We start from the raw sequence: 25641 nt of genomic DNA, 5'->3' as shown, positions 1-25641 counted from the left end.
CATGTATATACACATAGTAAAATCACAAAGAACTAAATACAGACACACATACGTGCATGTAAATCCAGGGACATCTGAATCATCTGACTGAGTTCTCTGGGTGATGTCGATGGCAGGTTTCATCCTGTAGTTTGAATGACATTACCGCGGGGGGAAAACCCGGATGAGGTTCTTGGGCTGTGACCTGTCTTGACTATTTGTTCTTAATGTTGAACTGGAGTTGATTTGCAATATTGTGTTAGTTTCAGGTGGACTTCAAAGTAACTTCAGAATATATATATATACTGATTAATTAGCATTACAGGTGATTCCAAGGATCATTCCCTGTTGTTGCTGTTCGGTCAGTCGTGTCCGACTCTTTGCGACCTCACTGACCGCAGCATGTCAGGCCTCCCTGTCCTTCACTGTCTCCGGGAGTTTACCTAAGTGTGCTATACAGTAATTCCTTGCCGCTTATCTATTTTATATACTGTATTTACCAAAGGGAAAAGGTATCTGTTAACCCCATACTCCTAATCTATCCCCTTCACGTTCCCCTTTGGGAATCATGTATCTGTTAACCCCATACTCCTAATCTGTCCCCTTCACGTTCCTCTTTGGGAATCACGAGTTTGTTTTCTATGTCTGTCGGGCTGTTGTATATAGGTTCCTTTGTATCACTGTTTAGATTTCACACAGAAACGATACCGTATAACATTTGTCTTTGACTTACTTCACTTACCATGATCATCTCTGGCGTCATCCACGCTGATGTAGATGGCAATATTTGATTCTTTTTTATGGCTGAGTAATATTCCACAGTATCTCTGTGTGTACACATGTGTATGCAGAACTGACTCATTAGAAAAGACCCTGACACTGAAAGATTGAGGGCAGGAGGAGAAGGGGGCGACAGAGGATGAGATGGTTGGATGGCATCACCGACTCAATGGACATGAGTTTGAGCAAGCTCTGGGACTTGGTGATGGACAGGGAAGCCTGGCGTGCTGCAGTCCATGGGGTCGCCAAGAGTCAGATACGACTGAGCAATTGAACTGAACACATATATACTGATATGTAACACATCTTCTTAAATCTGCCGACGGGCACTTGGCTTGTTTCCGTGTCTTGACTGTTGTGAACAGCGCTGCTGTGAACATTGAGGTCCATGTATCTTTTTCAATTAGAGGCTTCATTTCTTTCCAGAGACATGCCCAGCAGTGTGATTGCTGGATCCTATGGTAGCTCTATTTTTAGTTTTTTAAGGAACTTTCCAAACTGTTCTCCATAATGGCTAGACCAACTTACATTCTCACCATCAGTGTAGGAGGGTTCCCTTTTGTCCACACCCTCTCCAGTATTTGTTATGTGTAGACTTTTTAATGATGGCCATTCTGACCACTGTGAGGTGGTACCTCATTGTAGGTTTTATTTGCAATTTTGTAATAAATAGTGATGTTGAGCATCTTTTTACGTGCCTGTGGTATGGCCATCTGTATGGCCAACAGACATTTTGGAGAAACGTCTATTTAGGTGTTCCACCCATTTTTTAATTGGGTATTTTTGTTTCTTGTTGAATCGTCTGAGCTGTTTGTATATTTTGGAGATTAATCCCTTGTCAGCCTCATTGTTTACAGATATTTCCTTCCGTTGTGTAGACTGTCTTTTCATTTTGTTTGTGGGTTTCCTTAGCTGTGCAAAATTTGGTTTGATTAGGTCCCATTTGTGTATCTTTTGCTTTTATTTCTTTTACCTTTTGCTTTTAATTCTTTTACCTTGGAAGACTGACCTAAGAACAGATGAGTTATGTATGAGAGTGTTTTGTCTGTGGTCTTTTCTAGGAGTGGAAGGGTATCATGTCTTATATTTAGGTCTTTAAGGCCTTTTGAGTTTATCTTTGTGTATGAGGTGAGGATGGCTTCCCAGGTGGTGCTAGTGGTAAAGAATCCACCTGCAATGCAGGAGCCTCAGGTTCGATCCCTGAGTCGGGAAGATCCACCGGAGGAGGAAATGGCAACCCACTCCAGTGTTCTTGCCTGGAGAAGTCCCATGGACAGAGGAGCTGGTGGGCTACAGCCCAAGGAGCCACAAAGAGTTGGACACGACTGAAGCAACTTAGCACACAGCCCATGATGTGAGCGAGTGTTCTAACCTCTTTGATTTACATGCAACTGTCTGGCTTTCCCAGCACCACTGGCTCAAGAGACTGTCTTTCCTCCGTCATATAGTCTATGCAGAGGCTTATTTAGGTGATCGCCAGGGCCTTTCTCGTGTGTTTGCTTTCCCTACTGTTGATTGTTCTCGTTCCTATGGATTCTTGCTTCTGTTTTCTATGTAGAGAAGAACTTTCAATTTTTTTTTTTTTTTTTAATTTTAGGATAGGTTAGGCATTGCTGTCTTCTTTGAGGTTGGTTTTTTTTTTTTTTTTTTTTTTTTTTTGCTCCACTGAGAAATTCTTTTCTCTTTCTCCTATACTGAATGATAATCTGGCTGGGTAAGGCTTCCTAGATTGCAGACGTTTTCCCTTTCTCAGGACTGTGAATAGATCTTGCCGCCCACCCCCACGCCCACCTTGTGGCCTGTGGAGTTTCTGAGAAACATCCGCTGAATGTCTTGGGCCTGAGCTCTGAGTCCACAGTCACCTCTGGGCTGAGTGCACAGTCCCTCTGATCTTGGCGGGAGTGGCTGGAAAAACGGAGGGTGGAGACCAGACAGAGGGGCGGTGGGCCTTCCGTTGCCAGCAGGTGGAGCTCAGGCCCAGCGTGGACGAAGGGTCCGGGGAATGGTGGCGTCATGGACCCGAGGACCCGAAGGGGTTGAAGTGGGGTTCCTCGGGGGTGAGGCCTCAATGTTGAGCGTGAGTCAGGCAGCTGGTGTCGGGGCTTAGTGGCAGGGCCGCCGTCAGGAAGGATACCGCCCGGGGCCGGATTCGGGGCGCCAGAAGTGGGACTGAGACCCAGCACACCTTCCTGGTTAAGATCATGGCCAGGGGCATTATTTCTTCAGTGGCATTTCTGCTTGCTTTTCATTTGAAACTCAGATCATGTGTTCTGCAAATAAATTGCATTTGTACTCAAACCGGGTTATGATATGTAACCTGTGTTTGTATTTGGGAACCACGTGGTGTTGCTTATATTTTTTCTTCTAGGCTTGCATCGCATAATCTGGACCGTTTTAAAGAGTGTAATTCAGTGGCATTTAGTTCCTCTTCAAAACGCACAACCATCCCCTCTATAAAGTTGCAAAACCTTGTCATCACCTCCAGACGTGAACGCTGTCCCCATGAAGCACTTCCCACCTGGTCCCTCTCCAGTCCCTGGCACCTAACCCAGGTGTTTTCTGCTTCCATGCACTTTGCTTTTATAGAAAGCTCACAAAAGCGCAGTCAGACAACAGCAGACCTTGTGTGTTCAGATTCTTAGGTGTGGCTCATACAAATTTTTAAAAACAGAGTCCATCACCATTGTTGGAGAATTTACTGGGCCACTGACCAGCACAGCGTCTCTAGGTGCAGCCGCTTCTGATTATAAAGAAACGCAACACAAACGTTTGACTTTTGTCAGGAAAATCCTGTCATTTTTTTCAAGGAGAGACTAGAAAACAACAGAAGGAGAGGTAAGTGGCTCCGGAGGTCACTCAGAAAGCCCAGGCTCACACCTCAGAGGTCCCATCTCCCTGTGGGTGCCCCACATCCATCCCTTGGGTAGCCGCCAGCTTCTTTAGCTTGGGGGTCTCAGTCCACACTGATCCTGCCTGAGAACACGAAAGTCAGGACCCCACGGCCTGTCCCTCACCCGCACTCTGCTTTCTTTTCCTCCTCGGGTTCCTCACACTCTTCACTTCTTTCTTCCTCATCGCTAGTCACCTTCTCCGAGAAGGAACAGCCCTTGAAGGCCTGGAACCTGCCATCATTGTCAATATCCCACCCGTAAAGCAGTACCAGGCAGCGGCAGAAACTTTAGGACGTTCCTGCGGGTTGAACGCACAGAGATTATAAAGGAGGTCATTTGATGCAGACAGAACTCGTCTCAGCTTCCCGATGGAGTAGCATCCTCCTACATCACGGGTGGAGATGCCCATGGGCATAGCGCCCACCCAGTGTGGGGGTCTGCAAGACCCTCTGCTGGGGAGGGGACCCCCCCCCCAGCCCTGCCTGCAGTGACTGTGCTGTTGAGAACCCAGGGGCGTGGCTGAAAGCTTATGAGCACAACGCATATCTGGTAGCATTTTATGGACAGCTCCTGGGGTCGGCGGTGGTGGTGGGGGGCAGTTGTTTAAGCCTGTGGACCAATGGATAGAAAATGCCACCCAAACCATTGAGAGTCATGCTTGGAAACAGAGTGAAAACCATGACGCCGTGATCTGTGTCAGTAGTCCAGAACGCTCTGTTCAGGACGACGAGCTGCCTTGTTGCATTTTTGTTTCGTTCAGTTGCTCAGTCGTGTCCGACTCTGCGACCCCATGGACTGCAGCACGCCAGGCCTCCCTGTCCATCACCAGCTCCCGGAGTTTACCCAAACTCATGTCCATTGAGTCGGTGATGCCATCCAACCATCCCATCTTCTGTCGCCCCCTTCTCCTCCCGACTTCAATCTTTCACCAGACCTTGGGTTCCATTCATACTGATAGGAGAATGGGGCTTTTTCAATCTCCCCAGCTTCATAGGAAACTGCTCATTTTCCTTTCTAAATGAAAAGAAAACGTGTGTGTGGGTATTTTCAGGAAAGTAACGAGTCTAGTCCACCAGGCAGGTTTAAAGATCCTTTATTACGGAATCAGTCAGTATGTACAAACTCTAACATGAAAATAATGAGTGACAGAGATCAGACTATTTACAATGCTTTTTTTTTTTTTACAACATTTCTTTACAAGATTATTTCTCTCTAACATGACACACAAACAAAATCATTTTTTATTACATACATAAATAAATATTGACTTTTAAATGACCTGTCTAAGGGACATGGCTTCTACAGGCTGTTTGGATGAGAGGGTAGCCATTCTGTTATCTGTGCACTATGGTTACGTCAAGGAAAAGGCCTAATAGCTCTGCAGAGAGACCCGTGTGAGTCACTCTGTGAGTGGTGGAACTTGCCAAGTGTCCAGGAGAGCTGAGAAGCCGAGTTTGGCCATGCAAAACCACAGACACGAGTCGCCGGCTTTGTGCATTTGTATCGTAAATGAACGTACACGCATCGGGTATTTAGCCTCTGTGTTCTGGTGATCATGTGCAAGTGTGCCTAAGTTTAGATTGAGATATTTGCAGTCACAGGACCGAACCTGACAAACCCCACGACACGTGGTGTAAGAAAGGGCGTTAAGTAAGACTCCCATCATCATGAATGATGCTGTTCCGTCTGTAGGACAAAATGAATATCTGTACTCGCATGAAACCCAAATTCAGCCTTTTAATCAGATTCTTCAGTGGAGATAAAAGATACCGCTAAGGGCTTTTTTGGTCCAGTGTAACCACTTCCCAGGTGTATCTACTCCAATTGACCCAGTTCCCCCTTGCAGAGGGCAGTTATTCAGTGAACATTATTACGATGCAGTGATTCTCGTCGGGGGTGACTCTGTGCCCCAAGAGGGTGTGGGCCGTGACCACAGAGTGTGTGATCATCACACCCAGGGTGGGGTGCTCCTCGCCTCTGGTGGGTGGAGACCAGGGATGCCTCTCCACGCCCCACAGGGCCAAGGGCAGGTCCTGCCCGCTGACAGAGCAACGTGCAGCCCCACATCTCAGCGGTGCTGAGCTGGAGGATGGGTTCTTCTGCTCTCGACATGGGGTCTGGGTTCTTCCAGGTCTTTCTAGGACAGAGATCTGTTTGTAAACTTTGGATTTTGGAAAATTTAGCATCATAAATGTTACTGTCTCTTGAAGAAAATTTTATTGGAGTGTAATTGCTTTATAATGTTGTGTTAGTTTCTGCTCAGCTCTAAGTGTATATTTATCCCCTTTTTTCTTGATTTCCTTCCCATTTATGTATCTTTTAAAAAAAACTGACTAATGTGAAGGGCACACATTCGTTTATAAAGATTGCTCCCAGAGCCCACTAAGAACAAGAGGATAGCCCAGATAAATAAACCCATCGCTGAGGAGTGAATATTCTCAGTAAAAAGATGCACATAGCCTTGATGTATATTGGGTTAGACACCTGTATTTGATGACTTTGTATGTTCGATGAGCTTGACTTTTTTAAAGAGTAAATACTGTCACTGAATATACTTTGTCTCATATGAGAGAAATGCATCTAATTTCAATAAAACAGAGAATCAGCTACTAAATTGGTTTTATAATTAAACAACATAAACTTTTAGACCTTTATTATGGCAAATGTTTAAAAATTCAAAAAACTGTAATTATATTTTTGCTCTTTTAAATATTATTGAAATTTATAAAGGAAACTCAGCTTTCTTTTATTGCCTAATTAACAGTTTTCTCTTCCAATAATAGTAATAAAATTTATCAAATATTAGAGTAGAATGAAATGCTCATAAGGCCTGCTTCAGGTATTTTAAGGAAAACAGAAGCTTCAGAACCTTGATCCGAACTAAAAATGTATTTGCTCAACGTCTATGACCCAGGTAAAAGAAATGTCATTAAATTTTACAAAATTAAGTGTGTTTAATAATTTAATAATATTTCGCATCTATGTATATACTCCCATGTTTTAAACTATACAACAGTACAAAGATGGGCTGGCACAAATACTTACGGATATATTTAGGACAAATGAAGGCAAACGATAACACACAGTCAATAATAATTTGAAGCCTTCCCTTCTGAGGGTTTGAAAATTCAGATGCTGGGCACGGCGTCTTGGGGAAAGTCGTGTTTCAGCGACGATCTCTGGGTTTGCGCATGCGTCCTCCGTCCCCGTGCAGAAGGGGAACCCGCTGACTCTGCAGGGATCCTCTGTTGCAGAGCCCGCCCCAGACCACGTTAGGAGCTGCAGAGAAAAAGCCCGAAGCACCACGAGCCGGCTGCACCCTTGAGACCCCTACGTAGCCCCTCGCTCAGGGCTGCAAAGCACCGCCCGCCTGATCAAGCTTCCAAGCTCGTTGAAGACGCAGGAAGTAGTTTTTTCGACCTGTTCCGTCGGAGATCCATGCCTACCGGCCCCGGGGTTCTCCGGGGAGAGAGGCGTGTGTGTGATAACAGGGGTCGTCTCTCGGCCTGGTGTCCGCACTTAAGAGCCTGGACCTCCTGGGGCGAGTCGAGACCCTCACATTCACGCCCCTCATCGCTAACTCAACCCCCGGCAACCAGGGCGCTCACCGCAGGCTTTTGGGAAGGAAGACAACGGCAGGCTTCCAGGCCCACAAGAGCATTGACTGAAAACATCCTCGTTTTCCCTGTGTAGATAATGAGATGAGGATGCCCTTCCGTGAAAATGTTTAATTTGGAGAAAAAGCTGTTTTCTCATAGAATCGATGCCGATGGGGAAAACAGATTATTCCAATGATCTTTAGAGTTGCATCCGCTACTGGTGACTTGGGAAAGCAATTTCTGCAGCGACTCTACTCAAGCTACCCACGTGTACATATGTGCGTCTGTGTGTGTGTGTATTTACATGTATGTATATATTGTATGCTGCTGCTAAGTCACTTCAGTCGTGTCCGACTCTGTGTGACCCCACAGACGGCAGCCCACCAGGCTCCTCTGTCCTTGGGATTCTCCAGGCAATACTGGAGTGGATTGCCATTTCCTTCTCCATATATATTGTATACCTACCCGGAAGTATACAGACACATACATACATGTGTATACACATGGGTGTTCCCTCAAGCAAAAAATATATTAAAACATCTCTGGTTTAAGGGTGCCCCAATATTCCCCTCAGCACTATATACTAACACCGTGTCTTCACTTGAGTTCATGCCATGAGGCATTAGTATGGAGCGTCACAATTCTTCAGTTAAATTTTTCATAATTTTTCATAAAGTTTTCAAATAAGATGTAATAGATTTGAAGGATTAAAGAAAGGTTTCCTGTTTAGTTGCTAAGTTGTGTCTGACTCTCTGTGACCCCATGGACTGTAGCCCGCCAGGCCAGGCTCCTCTGTCCATGGGATTTTCTCCAGGCAAGAATACGGGAGTGGGTTGCCATTTTCTCCTCCAGGGGATCTTCCCCACCCAGGGATCGAACCCAATCTCCTGCATTGGCAGGCAGATTCTTTACCACTGAGCCACCTGGGAAGCAAAGTCCCCCTCCACCTTTTCTACATTATGGAGAATATTCTACCAAACAAAGCGCTTGCTTTGATTAAGAAAAGGGGGAAATCTCAGTAAAGATTTGAAAATATTCAATAGTTGGGATCCTTTCATTTCAAGCAAGAGGTTTTGTAGCGTGTTAGACACATGTAAGCGTCAAAACAAAGTGTACCAGCAACTGTTTTCCCCATTAAGGAAAAAAGGAAAATATAAATAAAAGTATCAGGGAAACTTCTTGTAGGATGAAGTATTAAAAAGCAGCCCCAGAAAGCAGTTTTAATTTCTCCAGGGCAGACTCTGGGTAGCAGTGTTGACTCCTCCTGGCTGGGAATGTCTTAACAGAAATTGTCATTTAGAGGCCAAACTCATCTATGTCTTTGTATAAAATGGAGCTGAAGTGCTTGAAGCTGGAGCATTTTAGGTTTATATTAATTGGCAATATTTCAGGTTTACAGATTTTTCAGTTGAAAAAAAAAACCCCACAGGTAATTAAAAACAAAAAATTCATCTTCAGAAATCTTTGAATAAATATTAGGGTGTAAAAATCTGGGTACTCTTCCATGGATCTAGGAAATCAAATCAATAATTTAATTTCCAAGTGTTCAGTGAGTAACTGCTTACGTGCAGGCCTATTACGTGTGTAAATTGTGTAAACTGCTTCTTTGGAGAATCTGTTGATGCAAATTCGGGGACATCTCAGACCTGTATTGGGAGGAGCTCCACCACACAGGCAGGCAAGAATTAGAAGCGCAACAGGGCTGGGCTGCATGTCGTCCGTTCTCACGGGAACCTGTCCCTCCGCCTTCACAAGGCCTACTGCACGTCCCTGGTTTTCGGGGCGCGTTTTCCGGGGCAGACAGAGCATTGAGTGCCCCACGGTTATTAGGCAGGGGCGGGCGGTCCTCCGGGAAGGGCCTGGAGCCTCCCAGCGGGCACGGCCAGTCCTTGGGGGGTTGTGCCAGCTTCCACACTCGCTCAGGGTTCAGACGGGCTCTCAGAGCATCTCAGTACCTTTCTGCAGGCGGCTTGTAGTGGTGGGGATGGCGGTGTTTCAGATGGGGGCCTAGAGACAGAACAGACGTGTTAGTCCGGCTGCCGTCCCCGGCTGGACCGACCGGAGGAACATCTGTGTGTCTGGACCCCGCCCGCGGTCCCTGCCACCCAGGTCCTCCCGGCCCTGGCTCTGAACTTGCAGGCACACATCCACCCTGCCTCTCTGCCTTCCCCGGCTCTCTGGTTCCCTCCGAAAAACCATAAGATCACAAGAAAAAGAAGACAAGCCTCTTTCTTTATAGTTATATAAGCCGGCCAGAACCCTTTGTATCTCCTCGGAAAAGTTTAGAAATTAACACATACTTTCATGACACACACACTTTTTGGTGGAGAGACACTGTAAGTGGTGGGTGGATGTGGTCCCAAACGGGACGGGGCGTCACACAGGGCGCTCCCACTGGGGTGGTTTTTATTTGTCTTTAAACTCCTAAGTGCAAAAAGCTACTGGGGCAAATCTGATCCATCATTTAAAAAAATAAAACCAGGATCATTAGTTCTTAGCAACACATAAAGCTTTGACGTGGCTTTTTAAAGTTTAAGCTGAGAAAACAATGTACTTAATCTAAAACCCAACAGGACACTCTTTGTTTTAAATACACAATTGTTACCATTTAGTTTTGCTAAGGATTAATTTTTGTAAATACACAATTGTTACCACTTAGTTTTGCTAATAACTAATTGTTGTAAATACACAATTGTTGCCGTTTAGTTTTGCTAATAACTAAAATTAGCTTCCCTATGTTTTTACTAATAAAGCAGAGACTTAAGTGTGAAACAGTGGAGGGGGTGGATGCCTACTATTTCTAGCACACCACCTACATGAACTTAAAGTGACGGAAGAATTGAAGCAAAAAGTAAGAATCTGATATTTTAAATGACCTGTTTAAAAACAGGAATAGAAATGAAAGCATTGCTCCTAAGATACAGCTGTTGAAATGACTGTTAAAAAAAAAATTGGTATTTAGCCACAATAATTTGGGAAGACTATCCTCCACGCAGATTCTTCTCTTTGCCCAACACCTTGAGCCGCAGTGTTCCTAGTTTCCACAGCACTTCCCCTGGTCTTGTCCAAGCCTAACTCTCCTCACCTTCCTGACCTCCAGTACACACCCCCATGTTCAGTTACTACCCACATGCCGAGGACCTTCAAAGCTTTCAGCGCTGGACCCTGCAGTCCCGAAGGCCTTCAGGAAGTCTCCGTCTCACTATCCCACAGGTGACTCAGATGCAGTCCTCTCTATGTTAATCTCACCATCCTCCGTCTCACACCCCAACCTGGGCCTCAAGCACCTTGGAGCACAGTTCCAGCAAACCACATCCTCTTGCACTAAATGACTCTTGGCTTCCTTCTGCACTTATTCCACTGTACATACTTTTTGTTCCCCAACACATACGTTTTTAAGTTTTATTAGCGTATAGTTGATGTACAACGTTGCGTTTAATTTCTGCTGTAGACCAAAGTGATTCAATTTTACATATACAGTATGTATATATATATAGTACAGCTTTATATATACTGTTTTTATATGTACACACACACTATATATATTCTTTTCCATCATGGTTCCGTGGTGGCTCAGAAGGTAAAGCGTCTGCCCGCAATGCAGGAGACCTGCGCTCGATCCCTGGGTCGGGAAGATCCCCTGGAGAAGGAAATGGCAACCCCACTCCGGCACTCTCGCCTAGAAAATTCCATGGATGGAGGAGCCTAGTGAGCTACAGTCCATGGGGTCCCAAAGAGTCGGACACGACTAAGTGACTTCCCTTTCTTTCTTTCTTATCACAGAATATAGGATACGGTTCCTTGCTCACACACAGTCTATATTCTTTTCCATCGTGGTTTAACACAGAATATAGGATGCAGTTCCCTTGCTCCACGGTAGGACCTCGGTGTTTATCCATCGTATGTATACTGGTTTCTATCTGCTGATCCCAAACTCCCACAGGTCTGTTCTGTCCATCTGTGAGTCTGTTTCTGATTCATAGTTAAGTTCCTTTGTGCCGTACTTTAGATTCCACGTGAGTGACATCTATGAAACAAGAACAGACTAACAGACATAGACAACAGACTTGTGGCTGCTGAGGGTGGAACGGAGGGTGGGGTTGGGGGCGGACCATGACTTTAGGGTTAACAGACCCAGCACATATTCAATCACTGCCAAAGCTAACAGTTTCGGCCCCTGAAGAGATCACTAGATTTTCTTTCCTGTTTTTCTAACATCAGTAAACACACTTGGATGAAAACTCCTTCATGGTAAATAACTGCAACCACTCCCCAACACGTCTCCTTAGTGCTGTCCGGGAGGCTGTTTGCTTTGAAACAATAGGTGACGATTATTTTTAATCTACTTGATTTAGCAGGAAGTCAAGTAGGTTGGTTTGGGTTATACTGTGAAGAAAATTTATGTAATATAGATTGTGAAAGTGAAAGTTGGGTCAGTCGTGTCTGACTCTTTGCGACACTAAGGACTATACAGTCCATGGAATTCTCCAGGCCAGAATACTGGAGTGGGTAGCCTTTCCCTTCTCCAGGGGGTCTTCCCAACCCAGGGATGGAACCTAGGTCTCCCACACTGCAGATGACTCTTTACCAGCTGACCCACCAGGGAAGCCCAAGGATACTGGAGTGGGTAGCCTGTCCCTTCTCCAGGGGGTCTTCCTGACCCAGGAATCAAACCGGGGTCTCCTGCATTGCAGGCGGATTCTTTATCAGCTGAGCCGCCAGGGAAGCCTATAGATTATATATAGTAGAAATATATGTAATAAGCTCCATAGCAAACTAATATTTCTTATATAGTTATATTTGAACATCTTAATTTTTAGAATGATACGAGATGACAGATTTTTTCCCCCTTGTGTGGGTGCATGCTAAGTCACTTCAGTGGTGTCCGATTCTGTGAGACCCCATGGACTATAACCCGTCCAGGCTCCTCTGTCCCTGGGACTCTCCAGGCAAGAAAACTGGAGTGGGTTGCCATGCCCTCCTGCAGGGGATCTTCCCGACCCAGGGATCAAGCCTTATGTCTCTAACGTCTGCCTGCATTGGAAGCCCTACCTCTTGTGTATTTTACGGTTAGAAGATAAGGAAAAAGCATACCTTCTGTAGGGGGATAAAGTAACATAAGGGGAGGAGGCGGCTGCAGGGGAGGGAAAAAAGGAGCGTGTCAGGTCGGCTGGGAGGAAGCAGGTAGAAAGGGGAGGGAGGACTTCAGGTTCAGAGAACTCCCCGTGGGTAGGAGCCTGCAGTGCTGGATCTATGGATTTTCGTTTTTTCACCAAGACTTTCTGTGTGTCTGCAAGGCGGGCGGGACCCCCACTCCCCGGCCGGGACTCACGGTGCACGTCGGGCGTCCGGAAGGTCCTGATGGTGGCGGGCCCCTCCCCGCCCGCGGTCAGCACCTGCACCTCCAGGCGGTAGAGAGTGGCGGGCCGCAGACCCGGGACCGAGAGCTCTGGGTGATCCTGGGGAAGGGGAGGGAAGGGGTTGGGGAACACGGGCCGTCAGGCGCTGCCTCTGACCACGACCCACGTCGGGACTCTCCTCTAGGGACCACGCCTCCCTCACGACGTCGCCGTGACCACGCCTCCCTCACGACGTCACCGTGGCCACGCCTCCCTCACGACGTCACCGTGACCACGCCTCCCTCACGACGTCACCGTGTTACGCGCGGTTCGCTTGCTACGACTCCACCGTGTTCGGAGGTCCCGTGGTCTGTCCACGTTTGCTGGAGACCGACCACCCCCCGGGTGATCTGGGCAGAAAGGAGACCCCGGCTCTTGGCAGCCAAGAGCTCAGATGAGTCAGGCCAGTTCTTGGCGCTCACCTCCGCCCCCTCCCAGGGACTGTATTTTCCATTCCTGAACCTAAGACTTTCCCAGGCATTAAGTTTTCATCTGCACATCTTGTGATGTGAATTCTTGATAATCCACATCTCGGGGAAACGCGCCAACTTGCGCTCCTTAAAAGACAGTATCTGTCAGTGCCCGCAGCCAAAAAAATGTTTCTTTTTATGCCAACGCTTTTTTTTTGGGGGGGGGGGGTGTCTCAGAACTCAATAGAACCTCAGCACATACACAGAATAATTACTGTCCAATTCCATGGAATTTTTTTTTTCCTTCCGGGATTTAAGTTATTTTTTTCTCTTTTTGGAGCAAGACTTGCATATTCTAAGGGTGTTTTGAGAGTTGGTAAAAGCCCACACATGCTTTTTTTCTTTGCCCCCAAGCCAAGGAATTAAGTTGGCCTGGAAGGCACTCCAGCTCATTATGTGCTCTGGCCAGATTTGAAGGGGAAAATGAAGAGAAAGAACAAGGTTCTTTTAGCTCTTTCCCCCCAAATTTAACACTTCAAACGGGGCACGTCCACTTGGCCCAAAAGGACAGGGATTCCAAAGAACAGAAAATGGTGAAGCCTTTGCGTTCTGTGTGGACAGGAGAGGTCTCCTTCAGAGCTGGCCCTGGTCATCACGTTTAGCTAGATGACAGTTTCTCCTAAGTTTATGGTGATGATAGTTAATCTACAGGAACCCTGCTGCTGTGTTCCGATTCTTACTAAAGAATTCACTGGGGTCCCACAGGAACCCTGGCGGTGTGTTTTGACTGTTGCAAAAGAATTCATGCAGGAGAAGAAAGCCTACATGTGAGTCTCAGCAAGTTGCCCTGCAGAGGGGTTTGGGGAGCCCGAGTGCTTCCCCCAGGGATGCTCCGGCCGCGTGACGGGGGGACCCACGCCGAGATGGGGTGGGCGGACGGGTGCTCACCGCGGGCAGGATCTGGGACTGTGAGATGATGCTGTTCGGGAGGCTGTTGGGCCGGCTCTCGGTGGTGACCTCAGCCCAGGTCACCTGGAAGCCGGTGGCCGGCAGCGGCAGGCCCGCCTTGCTCACCGTCCAGGAGAAGTGCCCTGTGATGTTGGCATCGTGCACCGCGAAGGAGGCGGACAGGTTCTCGGGCTTGGCCTGCACTTTGGGGCGCACGTGACTGCGACCTGTGGGTGCAGGAAGGGGAACCGTGGGGTGGGGGGGTTAAGGGGGTGGAGAGAGGACAGCTTTCCACCCTGGGTAGGAGGCACTGTTCAGACTGCAGCTCTCTGGGCCCCAGGGTCAGTGACGCAGCCTCCCTTGGTGGGGGTGGGGGGGGGGCTCCCAAAGCCACCTGGGCGGATGGCATCTGAGCTAGACCCTCATCCCTGCAGCTCTGAGCCCAGTGGCTGCTCATGGCTCAGGGTCATTTTTGAGTCCAGCTTGCACATGGGGGTGGACAATGCAGAAAAGAGTGCCGTGATCTCAGAGGACCCGGCCACTGAGAGGGCAGGAGTTGGGGCAGGGGGCGGGTGGGGAAGGCTGGGGTCGCCATGAGAGCCGTCGGCAGTGACCAGGATTAGCTCCCAGGCGGGGCCTCTGAGGATAAGGGTCCCTCGATGTGGGCTGGGCTGCAGAAGATGGAGACGGGGGATGGAAAGGGTGTGAAGGGTAATGCCCCTGGGGCTGGGCTGAGCCCAAGTCAAGTGAATGACACGAGGTGCCCCGCAGCACCTGTGGAGAGATGCCGGCCCCCGCTTCTAAGGGTTTGGGCTTCCCTGGGGGCTCAGCTGGTAAAGAATCCGCCTGCAACGAGGGAGACCTGGGTTCGATCCCTGGGTTGGGAAGATCCCCTGGAGAAGGGAAAGGCCACCCACTCCAGTATCCCAGCCTGGAGAATTCCACGCCATGGGGAATTCCAAGTCCATGGGGTCGCAAAGAGTCAGACACAACTGAGCGACTTTCATTTTCAAGTTCTAAGGGCTGATCCTTCAGCAAAGCCTGTGTCGCTAAGTGCAGCTGGACTTCTGAACTGATGTGAGCGTTCATACACAGGTTACCTTCAGACAGGGCTGTCCTAGGGCCGTCTAGAAAGGGGCGATCCTTGTGGGTCTCAGGGCCTTGTGAATCACGCTTTGGCGCTGTGCCCACCGCCGCGCCCCCGGGGATTCCAGGTGACACGTACCCTCCTCCACGCCGGGGCAGCTGAAGTGCTTGTGGGTCTTCCCCTTGAGCGCGGAGCATGGCGGGGTCGTGAAGGACGCGCTCTCCGCTTTCCAGCGGCCCAGGGGCCGTGCGGCTTGCACGATCACCTTGTATTTGCAGGAGAACGACAGGTCTGGAAGAATCATGTAGTTTTCCTAGAGCGAGATGGAGACAGAGAGAACAGGCTAGCTGTAAAAATCTCACGAGGGAACGGACTTGGCAGGAGATGCAATGATATCCCAGGCGGTTGTCTTCTTGTAATGTGGCAGGGCGGTGTGTGTGTATGTGATACAGCCTTTTCACAAAACATAGGGTCCCCGCCGAGATGAATCACAAGCATGACCCACTCCCTGGGCGAGGGGGGTCACCCAGGCTCTAGAACAACCTGGGGGAAGCGTTCGGTCCATAGCAGCCCCGTTCTGACCGTCACGACCCACCGTGGGGAGCTGGCTGGAGAGGGAGGGTGAAAAGCTGTGACTATCAACATGATTTGTTATTAAAAAGAAGAAAAAAAAAGTTAGCTCGGGCTTCCTCCCAGATGCAGGCTCAGTCTTTCCTGAAGGCAGAGAAGACATTTTGGAGCCTCCCCTTTCTGGACGGCTCTCTCTGGTTGGTTCCGGCCAGAAGGTGATGATTAAACAGAATTACAAGGCCAGCCTCAACAGTGGAGGGCTGAGGGGCTGGGAATGTGGCCTTGCAGGAAGAGGAAGCTGACAGTGATGGTGGTAACAAGCTACTGTGCTGTTTCTCTCTCTCTGTGTGTGAGCGTGTGCGTGCCCACTGTAGGATGTCGTTGTTGCGGCCTCCTGCACACATATAGAACCTTACTGGAACAGGAAAGCTGACCGTGACGGCTGTAACAAGCTAATGCGAGGTTTGTCTCCCTTGTGTGTTAGCGTGTGTGTGTGTGTCCATTCTGGGGTGTCGCTGTCAGGACCTCGTGTATGGTACATAGATAACCTTATAGGAACAGGAAAGCTGACGGTGATGGTTGTAACAAGTTAGTGTGATGTCTCTTGCCCTTGGTGTGTCCCTTCTAGGGTGTTGGTTCAGGGCCTTGTGCACACATAAATAATCTGACACCAACAGGAAAGCTGACAGTGATGGTTGTAACAAGCTAGTGTGATGTCTCCTTCCCCTGGTGTGTGAGGGTGTGTGTGTCCCTTCTAGGGTGTCGTTGTCAGGACCTCGTGCATACTACATATGGAACCTTACGGCAACAGGAAAGCTGACGGTGATGGTTGTAACAAGCTAGTGTGAGGTTTCTTACCCTTGGTGTGTTAGAGTGTGTGTGTCCATTCCAGGCGAGCAGTTGTGTTAGGGTGTGTGTATCAACTGTAGGTGAGCAGTTGTGATAGGGTGTCTGTGTCAATTCTAGCCGAGCAGTTGTGTTAGGGTGTGTGTGTCCATTCTAGGTGAGTTGTGTTAGGGTGTGTGTGGGTCAATTCTAGGCGAGCAGTGGTCACAGCCTCCTGCCCCCGTTCAAGAGCTGCCGCTGGGATGGTGTCTGGGACCCTTAAGATCAGAACGGCACGTGCTGGGGCCCAGGGCGGGCGGGTCGTCCGCCCCCTGCAGGAGCTGGCGCAAGATAGGGACGTAGCTAAAGGCAATGCTGACGGATAGGGTGGCAGAGAAACACCCTGGGGAAATGAGGCCTTAGGTCACGGGGGCATCCGACTCAGAATGGAGAAGAGAATTCAGGGCTTCTGTGTGATTAAGATGAAGCACTCCCAGGCTCTCCGCGTTTGCCCTGGGAGCGCCTTGTGAGCTGTGTCTGGAAATTCCACGTCTCAGGGTCTCCCCCCCACCCATGCTGACAACATGCAGGGATGAGGGGAGAGTGAACACGTGACCCTGTGTCTCCTCCCCACCTGTCCCGAAGGTAACGGGTCGGGGAACAAGTCACCCCACGGCACGTTCAGCCTGCACCTCTGCCCGCCCAGCTGTACCCACAGGCCGGGTGCGTCTAAGAGCCTCCGAGCACACCCCCCCCCCCCCCCCCCCCCCCGTTTCAAGCCTCCTCCTCCTCACCTGGGTCACGGCCGAGGACGCCTCCAGCCTGGCGGATTCGTTGTGGGCGCAGACTTCCGGAAACCACTCCACGTGATACTGTCCGACACCGGAATCTGTAAGGTGGACGCAGTTAAGCCAAAAAAAAAAAAGAGAACAGTCCGAAAGCAAGAGGGCTCGTGGTCAGATGTTCCCGAAGCCGGAGACAAAGGCAGGAGGCATAGGACCCTGCAGGCAATGCAGACAGGTACCCGCCAGGCCGAGGAGGGAGGGCTCCCCAGATTCTGCCTACACTGTTTCCTTAGTAAAAAATCAGCTCAGGACTTCCCCCATGGTCCAGTGGTTGCGACTCTGCCTTCCAGTGCTGGGGGTGTCGGTTCCAGCTCTGTTTGGAGAGCTAAGACCCACACGCCTCGTGGCCAAAGAACCAAAACATAAAACGGAAGCGATACCGCTTCACACATTCCATGAAGGCTTTAAAAACGGTCGGTATCAAAGAAATGTTCAAGAATGGAGTCAGGGGAAAGAATGAAGTCATGGGGGGAACATAACAGCATAAAAGGAAATTGAGATACGAGAACCAGATAGAAAAAAGAAATCATGAGAAAAGTGACAGTGTGATGCGTCCGCAGAGGTCTTGAGCCTAACCGAGCCATGGCGCCCATGGTAAGGAAACCCGATGAGAATGGGGGATGCTCAGCGTCCGTCCTCTTGTTTCCTAGGTGATAAGAGAGACTCCGCATGAGTCTCTGAATCCTGCATGTTTCTGAGGAAGCTGGTGGAAGAAATCCTGAAGCTGGGCAGGAATAAATGCCTGGCCCTGCCTCACCCTGAAGGCCTGGCTGCCCCAGTGGGCTCTGTGTGGGCTCCGTGTGACTCCGTGGGTGCTCCGTGTGGATTCTGTGTGTGCTCCGTGTGTGGACTCCATGTGAGCTCCGTGTGGATTCTGTGTGTGCTCCGTGTGAACTCCATGTGTGCTCCGTGTGGATTCTGTGTGTGCTCCGTGTGTGGACTCCATGTGTGCTCTGGGTGGACTTGATGTGAACTCCGTGTGTGCTGTGGGTGGACTCCATGTGAGCTCCATGTGGATTCCGTGTGTGCTCCGTGTGAACTCCATGTGTGCTCCGTGTGGATTCTGTGTGTGCTCCGTGTGTGGACTCCATGTGTGCTCTGGGTGGACTTGATGTGAACTCCGTGTGTGCTGTGGGTGGACTCCATGTGTGCTCCATGTGGATTCCGTGTGTGCTCTGTGTGAACTCCATGTGAGCTCCATGTGGATTCCGTGTGTGCTGTGGGTGGACTCCATGTGAGCTCCATGTGGATTCCGTGTGTGCTCTGTGTGAACTCCATGTGTGCTCCGTGTGGATTCCGTGTGTGCTGTGGGTGGACTCCATGTGAGCTCCATGTGGATTCCGTGTGTGCTGTGGGTGGACTCCATGTGAGCTCCATGTGGATTCCGTGTGTGCTCTGTGTGAACTCCATGTGTGCTCCGTGTGGATTCCGTGTGTGCTGTGGGTGGACTCCATGTGAGCTCCATGTGGATTCCGTGTGTGCTCTGTGTGAACTCCATGTGTGCTCCGTGTGGACTCCGTGGGTGCTCCGTGTGGATTCCGTGTGTGCTCTGTGTGAACTCCATGTGTGCTCCGTGTGGACTCCGTGTGTGCTCCGTGTGTGCTGTGGGTGGACTCCATGTGAGCTCCGTGTGGATTCCGTGTGTGCTCTGTGTGAACTCCATGTGTGCTCCGTGTGGACTCCGTGTGTGTTCCGTGTGTGCTGTGGGTGGACTCCATGTGAGCTCCATGTGGATTCCGTGTGTGCTCTGTGTGAACTCCATGTGTGCTCCGTGTGGACTCCGTGGGTGCTCCGTGTGGATTCCGTGTGTGCTCTGTGTGAACTCCATGTGAGCTCCATGTGGATTCCGTGTGTGCTCTGTGTGAACTCCATGTGAGCTCCATGTGGATTCCGTGTGTGCTCCGTGTGTGGACTCCATGTGTGCTCTGGGTGGACTTGATGTGAACTCCGTGTGTGCTGTGGGTGGACTCCATGTGAGCTCCATGTGGATTCCGTGTGTGCTCTGTGTGAACTCCATGTGTGCTCCGTGTGGATTCTGTGTGTGCTCCGTGTGTGGACTCCATGTGTGCTCTGGGTGGACTTGATGTGAACTCCGTGTGTGCTGTGGGTGGACTCCATGTGAGCTCCATGTGGATTCCGTGTGTGCTCTGTGTGAACTCCATGTGTGCTCCGTGTGGATTCTGTGTGTGCTCCGTGTGTGGACTCCATGTGTGCTCTGGGTGGACTTGATGTGAACTCCGTGTGTGCTGTGGGTGGACTCCATGTGAGCTCCATGTGGATTCCGTGTGTGCTCCGTGTGAACTCCATGTGTGCTCCGTGTGGACTCCGTGGGTGCTCCGTGTGGATTCCGTGTGTGCTCTGTGTGGACTCCATGTGACCTCTGTGTCTGCTCCGCGTGGACAGGGTCTCCTCCTTGGGAGACGAGGGTGAGAACAGTCTGCAGTGAGTGCGTGCCAGCCTCGCCGGCTGTGTGACTCCTGCACAAATCAGACCTGCTCCCCCAGCACCCAGAGAACAGGGTGCTACCCCTTACGTAACGTCTCCACCTCCAGCCCAAGCGGCGCGTTTTCTGTCCACGTCTTTTCTTTGGGCGATCAACCGAGTGGAAAAAAATGACAAAAGTGCTGTGGAGCCAGGCCTGAGTGTGGGAACAGGGGCTGGGCCGGCTTTATCAATTACCCAGTGAGTCCCCGGGCGGCCGTGAAAGGCATCGCCCCCCACCCACACCCCCACTCCCAGGGTGATCAGCCTCGAATCCCGGCTGCACTCAAACCAAGCATTTGGTGGGAGGTTTTCAGAGTGCAGACCTGTTTGATGGAGTGCTCGGTCCGCTGGGAACTTGCTCTAGGGCACTTTGGGAAACGAGAAAAGGAAGACTTTTCCACCAGAAAGTAAACCGATACCAAGCAGGCATCAATGCTGTTCAGCTAAAAACGGCAAGCCCTGAATGGAGGCTGTAAGTTCTTATGCAGCAGACATCAAGAGCTGTGGGTTCATTGGAGAAGAACTGTACATTATACGCAAAGTATAAAATCAACCAATGAGTGAATTCATACCCTTTCTTTCAACAGGTGGCGCTGCTCGACGCATCGTGCTGAAATGACCTCCGTGGACCCGAAATACGGAGGCGTCTGGGTAAGTAACAGAGTGCCTGGGTGACGTCCAAGTTAGGTTGGATGGAGGTGGGATACAGGTGAATACAGAACGATCATGACAGAAGCATGGTGTGCTGACAAGTTGGTTATGGTGATGACTACGGCGTGGGCACAGCTCACGGAAGAGGTGGGCAGGGCTTGGGCAGGGCAGGTGACGGTGGGCAGGGCGCCACCCGATGCCCCTGTGTGCCCCGATGGCAAACTCACTTCTGTACGTGGTGAACCCCTGCATCCCTCAAGCCCAGAAAGCAAATCGAAGCATTTGCTGCTGCCGCTGAAGGGATCAGACTCTTCCTTTCGGTTCACAGGAGCAGGTACCGAGCCACACATCTGATGGCCATTCCCGCCCCTTAGCTCCGCAAGCCTCTGGCCCGAGTGCACGCCCCAGGGTCTCTGGACACAGACCCCACCTTGGTGAGGATCTCTGTGCAAACCAAAGGCTTTCCAATCACCTCCCGTGGCTGGCTCAGTGGACTCCACACCCTAGATTCCTGCTCTTCTGCGTTCCCTCTGCCTTTATTTAACAATGTCTTTGGTTTCCTGTATCTGGGAGGTTCTGACCTCCTGGGGCCTGGTGAGACGGCCCTCCCCAGGATGGCGTTATGTCCAGAGAGCAGACGGCTCACCTGCAGGCACCCATGTTCTGTGCAGACCGGCCGACCCAGAACCCACACACACCCCAGCACGTCCTCAGAGTGGAGACCCTCACCCTCGGGGCCCCAGGCCCACCTCATCACCACCCCAGGGCCAGGGGACTGGGGCAGCCAGTGCCCTGAGCCGGAGCTTCCTTGGTGGCTCAGCTGGGAAACAATCTGCCTGCAATGCCAGAGATGCGGGTTTGAACCCTGGTTTGGGAAGATCCCCTGGAGGAGGGCATGGCAACCCACTCCAGTATCCTGGCCTGGAGAATCCCATGGGCTGTATAGTCCATGGGGTTGCAGAGAGTCGGGCACGACTGAGCGACTTGCACTGTTTCTTTCTTCCCCTTTTTCAGAGCAGCCTCACGGGCTCTCGGTGTGACCCCGGCCTCTGACAGGCAGCCTCAAGCCTGAATCAGCGGCTCTCCTCTCGCTGTTTCTGGAGGTGGCTCCGCGTTACTATCTCCCTCACACTGAGCTCACGGTGCCACAAGCCACATCTGCAGGGAGACGGGCCTGCCCCCAATCTGCACTGCCAGATAGGGCGTCACCTTCCTACTGGGGAGCCTTAGGGGGCAGCGCTGTGCTCCGGGCCTCTATTACACAGAACAGATCTCAGTGAGGCAGACACCGCGTCCATGGCAGGAAAGCAGACCACGCCCAGGGTGTGTTCCGGTTCAAGAGGGCAGCATCGGATGGGAACGTGGACTCAGGGCCCCTCCAGCCCAGCACCACACCCTGCACAGGTATCTTCACCGAGGACCACAAGCATCCCAGGACTGGTGCATAAACCTCAGTGACTCCACGAATCTGCAAGGACACAGTCCCATGGGCACGGACGATCCACGGCCTGTCTTTCCTTTTCAAGTCAGTAGAGTAAGGTATCGGAGAAGGAAATGGCAGCCCACTCCAGTGTTCTTGCCTGGAGAATCCCAGGGACAGAGGAACCTGGTGGGCTGCCATCTATGGGGTTGCACAGAGTCAGACACGACTGAAGCGACTTAGCAGCAGCAGCAGCGTAAGATAGAGCCTTAAAGAGACAAATTCCACAGCATGTTCACGTGTTACTTTTAAGCCATGCATGCATGCTCAGTCATTCACTCGTGTCCGACTCTTTGCAACACCATGGATTGTAGCCCACCAGGCTCCTCTGTCCATGGGATTCTCCAGGCAAGGATACTGGAGTGGGTTGCCATGCCCTCCTCCCTGGGATCTTCCCCACCCAGGGATGGAGCCCGCATATCTTATGTCTCCTGCATTGGCAGGCGGGTTCTTTACCACTAGCACCATGGGGAAGCCCTCCTTTGAACCCGTCCTCACCTTTGGCTGCAAAGATGCTGACTCAGCTGATTCCAGAGCCATCACTCGGTATGGGTAGTGACCACGTGCCGGACCATGACTCCACACCTCACACGCCATCTCAGGGTGGTTCTGACCTCACTCACCCCTTCCCTCCTGTGGAAACCACCCCGGCTCCTCTCCGCCTCTGTCTCAGAGCTCCCCAGGGTTCTCCAGTTCCTCTGGGCACTCACTGTCGGGGTCCCCGGCCGCCTCACGGCGCTTTGTGCGGGCCGTTGAGACGGGTCTTGACTCCTCTTCCCTCTAGAGCAGCGGTCCCCGATCTTCGAGGTGGCAGCAGGGACCGGTTTCATGGAAGACCATTTTTCCACGGATAGGGGTAGGCGGTGGGGGTGAATAGTTTTTGAGATGATTCAAGTGCATTCCTGGAGAAGGAAATGGCAACCCACTCCAGTACTCTCGCCTGGAAAAATCCCATGGACGGAGGAGCCTGGTGGGCTACAGTCTGTGGGGTCGCTGAGAGTCAGACAAGACTGAGCGACTTCACTTTCAGAAGTGGCATTCTCTTTGTTGTGTGCTTTCTCTTATTATTTATTCCATCAGCTCCACCTCTGAGCATCAAGCATTAGATCTGAAGTTGGGGACCACTGCTCTAGGGGATCTTAAGTTCCACCCTTACTTAAGAAAGTATTCTTAAAACTCCACGTTACTCTGGTCTGAGTACTACAAGTGAACTGTGTTTTACATATGATGGTTGCTTGGAGATACTTAATTGCAATGATTTCTCTTACTTATAAATAATACTACCACCTGTTTCCATATTACTAGTGAAACAGTTAGACCTGTTTTCTAATTACTGGTAAATTGATAAAGAAACCCAGAAGAAAGCAAAGAAAAAAGTGCTTCTGACTGATCCTGATTTTGAATAAACAGAAATGAAAGAGGCAGAAAGGAATTTCAGGCAAACATGATGTCTGTAACCATAACTCTCAGTCAACATTGCACTCAAAGCCTCAGCCAGCGTTAAGACAGGGCAAAGAAGCAAAAATGTGCAAAGCCTGGAAAGGAAAATGTAACTCTCTTATGATTTACTGACAACATGATGATTTTCATAGAAAATGCTGGAAATCAACTATGCGTCAATAAACAAATTCTTTCTTTCTGTTGGGGGGGAAAAGAGGAAAAGAAAAATAAGGGAACGTTGATGCCCTATGTTGGATCCTTATGACAGAAATGAAATCCGAATGAAAGTCAGCTGAGAAGCAAAGATGGAACAACGCCCCTCCTCAGATGTAAGGAGGGCATCTGAGTGACCGTGTGTGAGGAGAGTGCTCACACAGGACGCGGAGCACAGTGAACCTGAAGGAAACGAAATGATGAACTGGTCATCTCTTAAAGGAAGAACTATTAAGAAGCTGAAAAAAAAAAAAAAGTAGAGAAAGACTTAGATAAAACCAGGAAAGACCTAGATTAAAACCAGCATAGCCATTTCCCTTTTCCAGGGGATCGTCCCAACCCAGGGATCAAACCCGGGTCTCCCGCTTTGCAGACACATCGTTTACCATCTGATCCACTAGTGAAGCCCCGAGTGAAAGTGAAAGTCGCTCAGTCGTGTCCCGCTCTTTGCGACCCCATGGACTATACAGTCCATGCAATTCTCCAGGCCAGAATACTGGAGTGGGCAGCCTTTCCCTTCTCCGGGGGATCTTCCTGACTCAGGGATCGAACCCAGGTCTCCCGCATTGCAGACACATTCTTTACCATCTGAGCCACAGGGGAAGCCCAAGAATACTGCAGTGGGTTAGCCTATCCCTTCTCCAGCGGATCTTCCTGACCCAGGAATCGAACTGGGGTCTCCTGCATTGCAGGTGGATTCTTTACCAGCTGAGCTATCAGGGAAGCCCAGTGAAGCACCAAAGTAAGAACTATTAAGAAAGCGAAAGAAATAAAAGTAGAAAGAAACTGAGATGAAACCAGCAGATGACTCACACACTCCATACATAAAGGACTCCTGCAGGACAGACGGGCTAAACCCCCTGGAGCGTGCTTTGGAAAAGAAAAGCCCCATCGCCAATAAACTCACGAAGAGGTGTTCAACCCCGGGACGACCTGAAATGTGCAGATACAGAGCAGCGAGCCATCACGATACGCGTACCAGAAGCACTGAGGTGAGAAAAAGATGGATTCTCCGCTTGGGAAGACTGTGTGGAGAACATCTAAGCCTCCTGGTGGGTGGGTGCATGGTCCAAGACCTGTGCAAAACTCTTCAAGGGGGTCGACATCCTCTGACTTAGGCGTCTCACCTCTGGGTGGGGGGAATATATATACACACATGTGTGACTCAGAAGGTGTGTTCACAGGATGTTCACATCAGCGCTGCTCTTTTCCATCTTTAAGATTCTTTGATGTGGATCCTTTGAAAAGTATTGAATTTGCTACAACATCCCTCTGCTTAACGTTTCGTTTTGCTTTTGGCCCCAAGGCACGTGTGATCCTGGCTTCCTGATCAAGGATGAAACTTGCAACCCCTGCCTTGGAAGGTGAAGTCTTGACCACTGGACCTCCAGGTAAGGCCTTCTTACACAGCCCATCACTGGGGCAAACCAAATCTCCAGCCACTGCTGACAAGAAACTTCACAGCTGGAGGTGTCCTGGGGACAAACGGTACAGCAGCATGAGTGGCTGAATCACTGCTTCCTGCAGGAGACTGGGAGAGCACCCCCCATGTACTGTTCACTGTGAGAAGCCAGGTACAGATAGCTGAGATCCCATCTGTATAAATTCAAGTACACGCACAGCACATGTGCATGTTCAGAAGTCAGGATATTGGTGGTTTACTCCTGTGTGCCTAGGATGTTTGCATCTCCTTTGTTTGCCTTTTCATTAGATGAGATGCTTACATGTTCAGTGATAAAATGTGCTATTTTATTGATACTAATGCCATATGGACGTACAATACGAATTTTAAATTGGTAAGGACAGTCATCCTCTGGTACCACTGGAGGTTGGGGATCGGACCCCCGCCTTGGATACCAAATGGATGCATGCTGGAGTCCCACAGTGAGCACTTCATACCTCCGGGTTCTGCATCCTTGGGTTCAACCAGCTGCTGACCACAGACAAGAGTATGGGACCCACAGGCGGGTGAATATGCAGATACAGAACCCCCTGATGTGCAGAGCTGACTGTACAAGAGATTAAATAAATTCTACAATT

The 25641-nt window shown here is 50.1% G+C and overlaps 1 protein-coding gene and 1 long non-coding RNA gene across 5 annotated transcripts in view; one reads left to right on the top strand and one right to left on the bottom strand.

Annotated features, from left to right (window-relative positions):
• LOC110125782 (uncharacterized) overlaps positions 1-25641 on the top strand; it is a 227480-nt gene that overhangs the window by 160929 nt on the left and 40910 nt on the right. For both annotated transcript variants that reach the window (XR_011485874.1, XR_011485873.1), the window contains exons 2-3: positions 20405-20468; positions 24908-24992. This is a non-coding gene — a long non-coding RNA (uncharacterized lncRNA). The remainder of the gene's footprint in view (positions 1-20404; positions 20469-24907; positions 24993-25641) is intronic.
• Positions 4728-25641, bottom strand: part of ANOS1 (anosmin 1) — a 199561-nt gene continuing 178647 nt past the window's right edge. For 2 of the 3 annotated variants that reach the window (XM_070462124.1, XM_070462125.1), the window contains 5 exons: positions 17283-17377; positions 15232-15406; positions 14007-14233; positions 12582-12708; positions 4728-9256 (listed from right to left, as the gene is read on the bottom strand). In XM_070462124.1, the coding sequence (XP_070318225.1) occupies positions 9198-9256; positions 12582-12708; positions 14007-14233; positions 15232-15406; positions 17283-17377 (683 nt within the window). In that variant the 3' untranslated portion in view covers positions 4728-9197. The remainder of the gene's footprint in view (positions 9257-12581; positions 12709-14006; positions 14234-15231; positions 15407-17282; positions 17378-25641) is intronic. The other variant, XM_070462127.1, reaches the window with a different exon arrangement.

This window comes from Odocoileus virginianus, chromosome Y (assembly GCF_023699985.2).
Source record: "Odocoileus virginianus isolate 20LAN1187 ecotype Illinois chromosome Y, Ovbor_1.2, whole genome shotgun sequence".
In the NCBI taxonomy this organism is placed as follows: domain Eukaryota; kingdom Metazoa; phylum Chordata; class Mammalia; order Artiodactyla; family Cervidae; genus Odocoileus; species Odocoileus virginianus.
The sequence above is the reverse complement of the archived record's forward strand: the minus strand, read 5'-3'. Positions and strand labels throughout refer to the sequence as shown.